The 5,027-nt window shown below is 43.1% G+C and overlaps 1 protein-coding gene across 1 annotated transcript; it reads left to right on the top strand.

Annotated features, from left to right (window-relative positions):
* The first annotated feature begins 293 nt into the window (after positions 1 to 293).
* LOC104306802 (phospholipase A2 inhibitor and Ly6/PLAUR domain-containing protein) lies at positions 294 to 3,236 on the top strand. Its single transcript, XM_009907805.2, has 4 exons — positions 294 to 410; positions 1,338 to 1,487; positions 1,630 to 1,770; positions 2,876 to 3,236. Exons 1-4 carry the CDS (start codon positions 347 to 349, stop codon positions 3,106 to 3,108), a joined length of 588 nt encoding a protein of 195 aa, XP_009906107.2. The 5' UTR covers positions 294 to 346; the 3' UTR covers positions 3,109 to 3,236.
* The last annotated feature ends 1,791 nt before the right edge of the window (positions 3,237 to 5,027 follow it).

Raw genomic sequence — 5,027 nt, 5'->3', positions numbered from 1 at the left:
CAAACACCACTTTATAACAGACAAGGGAAGCTGGCGGGGTTTTGGTGGTTAAAATGTAAAATATCATCCCAAAATGGCTTCTCCTCATTTGCCCAAATTCAGGCTCATACTAGAATAAACAATAATAGAAATAATAAAAAAGAATCCATGAATTGAGCAATTAAACAGGAAAAATAAGGGAGGAGGTCTGTGAAAAATGCTGATGAAATGCTGATGCAAAATGTTGGTGAAAGGGGAACTGAGTGCCCTCATGACTGCTACCCAGCAATCTGTCCTCCTTGTTTCCTCAGGGACCTGTCTTCAGTGTGAGGTTTGTCATGGTATAGGAAGAAGCTGCTCTGGCCCCATGAAGACTTGTAGTGAAGACACTGAAGATACCTGTGCCATCATTCTTCATGAGGTCACGATAGGTAGGTGACATATCCACTATGGTTCTCCGCCTGCTCAGCTTTCAAAGTGGGGCTGGGGACAAGTCTCTTCTCACCTCTGTCTTAGATAAGTCCTTGAATAAGCTGTTCATTGTCCATTTAACTCAGAGATCAAGATTGGAAAAATCTCCCTATTCCTTTATTTTGAGAGGAGTTTCATACTGGGAGGGCTTAGCTTTTAGTCATGGAAAGGAATACCTAGGCAGCATGCTAGGAAGAGACACTGGCTTGTAACTCTGGCTAATATGAGTAGGTGGTTTTAGAGGCTGTACTGTGAGGGGCACAAGGCTGCTGGCATGTAGCACTGAGGGTGCAATTGCTGTGGATGGAGGGAGAAACTGGCCTGCATCTGACTTCTTTCCTTGAGCAGGGAAGGCGACACCAGGCAGCCAGGTGGTGTCACCAGGGCTGAGCTATCACCATGTCCCCATGGCTGACAAGCCAAAGATGGGGTGCTGAGCCCTAACATAACTGCACACTTGGTTGTGTTAGTGGTATGTCCTTGACTATTTCCTGGCTTCAGTAATGTTGACACTGACTTTTAGACTGGAGGTTGGCTCACAGTTTTGGTGCTGGCAGCTCCAGTGCCTATCTTTCTTCTGCTTGTGCAATGCCACTGTTCATCCTTGAAGCACTGGAGGGGCCTTAGTAAATGCAATATAACTGTTCTGCTCCCCATTACAACTTCTAGCCTTAGAGTCAGGGGAAGACTATACTTGCCCATGTCAGGATGTTTGTGGCTGCAATGTACTGTGTGTGCTATGGACTGTGTGTTCTCTGGACTGGAAGTAGTCTGAGTGGTATGTCAGAGGCATTCAAGTCACCCTGTAAGCTCTGCCTATCATTTGCTGCTGTAGGAATTAATGGAAGAGGAAAGCACTTAAGAACTTGGTACTTGCTTCATTACAGGAGGGATGCTTATTCCTTCATCCATCAAGTCCTGCCTGTCATCCAGCATGTGCCAGCTTGGCCCTATCACCATGAACTATGGGAAGGTAAAAGCAAGGAGCCACTTGGCTTGCTGCACGGGTGATGACTGTCGAACAATTTCTGTCTCATGTAAGTTCTTTATTTCCTTATAATCCGTCACCTCTGTGTCTGCCCCATTTGAGGTGAAGGCTTCCAGATTAAGCCATCAGATGGCTTGCTCCTCTCATTCTATCATTAATGAGCCACTTATGGCCCATTTCTTCCCTTACAGTGCCACCAGAGGACAATGTGCCCAATGGATACCAGTGTCCTGCCTGCTACAGTGTGGACTCCTTCCAGTGTGGTAATGAAATTGTAAACTGCACTGGATTCGAAACCCAGTGTGTTGACCTTGCTGGGTTAATGAATTCTGGTAACTACCTTTTATTCGGGGCTATCTTTCATCTTTTTGGTTAAATGAGTAAAAACAATCTAAGGGGATGCATTACAGGGAAATAAACATGAGCAAAAAGTGTGTAGTTAGAAACAAGAGGAAGAGACACAGAACTGAAATAGAATATACATAAGGCTGGTAAAATAGTGTGCTTTTTTCTTCCTCCTTCCCCATAATGCATGGATAACTCAGGTCAAGAGCAGAACTGAATAGCTTAAGCATGTAATAAATCTGACCAGGACCCTGAACATGTTGCATGCTAGAATGCATGAGGATGGCTCTGGATATAAGCCACGTGCCTGCTTAATAGAGGTTCAGATGAAACTTTCCTCTTCTGACACAGACAAAAGAATATTGTGTTTCATGGCAGTCCCACTGGCTCTCCAGGCAGAAAAATAATGTGGAAATTACAGGCAGCAGCACCTGCTTTAGAAGCAGACTGGAAAAAAAAAATCATGTTGTGTATGGGTGATGTTTTTTCTGAGTGGATAATACTGAGGGGTGATGGTATGATGCCTGAAGGTCTTTCCTATGAACTTTATACATATGTTGTCCAAATCCTGAATTAGAAAATGTTTCACAGAGACAAGATGAAAGGAAACAAGTATTTTCTGAGTCACAGCAATAGAAATAAAGTGGTACAATTAAATCAGCGTACCACTGAAACAAAAACTGCTCGTAATTTGCTTTAATTAATTGTCCAGTGTAGAGGAAACCTGTATATTGTAACAAGCTATGCACTGGAAGCAGTGGTGTGGGGAAGCACATCAGAGTGAGGAACTAAAGAAGTGTTCTTATACATTATTTGTATTTGAGATAAAAACAACCAGCAGAATATTAGATATTTAAAAAAAATCATACTTATTCAGCATCCATAAGGAAAACACAAACCCTTTGCTCTTCAAGTCAACCATGATGACCTTGCTGTTTCCTCAAATTTGTTGAAAGTATGGGAACAGACAGAAATGGGTTGGTGGGTTTGGAGCAAACTGGAGGTAAGGAATGGTCTGGGAATGGGGACCTCGTGGACCAGGGAAGGAGAGTGTTCCCCTTGATGAACGGTATTACTTCTTCTCTTGTGTAGGAGGACTGTCTGTGAAAGCTGCTATGAGGGGCTGCACCACCATTTCTGAATGCAGTCTTGTAGGAGATGGAAAAAGCAATCTGGGGACAATGGACATAAAATTAAGGAGGTTCCAGTGTGAACCAGCTTCTATTTCAGTCACTGCAAGTTCTGCATTTGCCCCTCCACAAATCCTCTTCCTCCCTGTCCTGTTAGGCTTCCTCTTAGGAAGGTACTTTTCTGATTCTTACTAGTACTGGGTTAAACAAAGTCCATGACAAACTACAGCAGTGGCTTGCCCTGAGTACTGTTTGCTGTGGCCTCTCTTGTGTGGGGATTTTGTTTTCAGATTAGCTCCTCTTTCATAATTTCACAGAATAAAGACAGTTCTTACACTGCTTTTGTTTCTGCGTTTATTTAATCTTATTTAATGCTTCATAGGTTCAATTATAGTTGGTTTTGTGTTACATTCTGAGTGCTTTGTGCATACTGGAACCAAGGGAGACTGCAAGAGGTGTCCACATACCACATAGGCAACTTAGAGCTCTCCAGATAGCTTTACAGTCTGTATCCACTATCTCATGATAAGTGATAAGTTTCAAAGCCACTTTTCCAGGCTCTGAAAAGGACTGGAGGTGAGTTCCTGAGAGGTTCACTGTGATTAAAGAGATACCTTCATCTTTTTTCCCTCTTTTGTAGCCTGTATGTCCATGGTTGGAGATATCCCTCTGCTCAGAGGGCTGCTTTTGGCCTCTATGCAGCTCTGAAGTATTTTCCACTTCAAAGAAGAGCCAGCCACCCTTTGCTACAAGCAAACTGCTCTTGGCAAAAGACTCCCCTTGTGGCTGTTTTTCCTGCCCTACCAGATACTTTCCCATTGTATCTTTGATTCCATGATCATCTGGAATAAATGCTTACCTTAGAAAGATTAATTTCATAAATTAGGCAAGTTTCTATGGTGACAAACTCCTGGGAGTCCAAGTAATGGGAAGCTTTAGGCCAATGCCTGGTTGTCTTCTGTTCTGTTAGCCAAGCTATAATCACAGCTGGTGTATCCTCTCCTTTTCTACATTCACCACCACGTGGCTGTTCAGTTCCAGACACTGTCTGCCTGAATGGATCTCCTCAGGCTGGTCACACCTAAGGACACTGAAGGAAAATAGCACATCAGGCGGCATCCCTGTACCTGGGAGATAGTGTGGGCTGTAGGCAAAAGGTTAAAGCAGTGCGAGCTCTGGGACATGCTGGAGTAGAGAATGTAGGAGTAGGTTAGTAAACTTCAGTGTTTCATTATGCATCTGTTCCCAGATGACTGGCCCGTTTTCAGAGCAGATCACAGGATTATTGGCCACATCATTGTGTCTATCCGTAATAGCCCAGGCTCATAGTGCAAGCGTGCAATGTTTTGAACGTGGAATTACAGAAATCAAACAATGACATATTATATCCTGGTTTAATGCTGTGGCAGAAACCACTAGGGAAAGTCTTGGTTACTGAAACCAGACCATAATGTGTAGCAGTAGTGAGATGACTATGCCTACATATGTATGCATGAATATGTATGTGAACAGCTGAATGTATTTGATGAGGACTGAATGTTCTTGTAATTTTTGTCTCCCCCAGACTTTCTCTTCTTCTGAAACAGAATGCAACTCCTTTATTTCCTAGTATTTCCACTGAATCATCTGGCAGAGAATTTCCCCTTTGAATGTGTGTCTGAGAGTGAAAATTAATTGTTTGGGTGCAGAGTGGAAAGATAATACAGATTTAATGCAGGGAAAAGATCTAGTTAGGCTCAGTTAATGAGTTAGTTATTTGCAAGTGCTATGCAATTACAGTGTGGACGTTAAAGAGGGTATACAGCTCCCGTTCATGGTGTAGCAATAGACTGATACTGCAGCTACCCACTCATTCAGCATTTTTCCAGATCTGATAACACCCTGGAATTAAAAAAATTCTCTATCTGTGCAGGCACATTATCCCTGAACACATCTCCTGCACGTTCATGCAGAACATTACATTACTGTCCGTGGTACCCCCATGGCAGATCTTGATCTGCTTCAGTGGCTCAACCCTTCACTTTCTGTTTATTTCACTTTGACCTGTGATGTTATCAGGACGGAAAAGCTAAGCAGATTTGTTCAGCCTGGTCAAGACATGGATGAGGCATGTC

The sequence above is a fragment of the Dryobates pubescens genome, chromosome Z (genome assembly GCF_014839835.1).
Source record: "Dryobates pubescens isolate bDryPub1 chromosome Z, bDryPub1.pri, whole genome shotgun sequence".
Classification (NCBI taxonomy): Eukaryota; Metazoa; Chordata; class Aves; order Piciformes; family Picidae; genus Dryobates; species Dryobates pubescens.
Note: the sequence above shows the minus strand (reverse complement) of the source record. Positions and strands in the feature narration are given on the sequence as shown.

Excerpts from the sequence above, each read along its gene's own strand:
- LOC104306802 (XM_009907805.2), top strand. The coding sequence starts at position 347 with ATGAAGACTTGTAGTGAAGACACTGAAGATACCTGTGCCATCATTCTT. Across the intron at positions 1,488-1,629 it reads TCGAACAATTTCTGTCTCAT|TGCCACCAGAGGACAATGTG; the intron begins GTAAGTTCTTTA and ends CTTCCCTTACAG. Across the intron at positions 1,771-2,875 it reads TGCTGGGTTAATGAATTCTG|GAGGACTGTCTGTGAAAGCT; the intron begins GTAACTACCTTT and ends TCTCTTGTGTAG.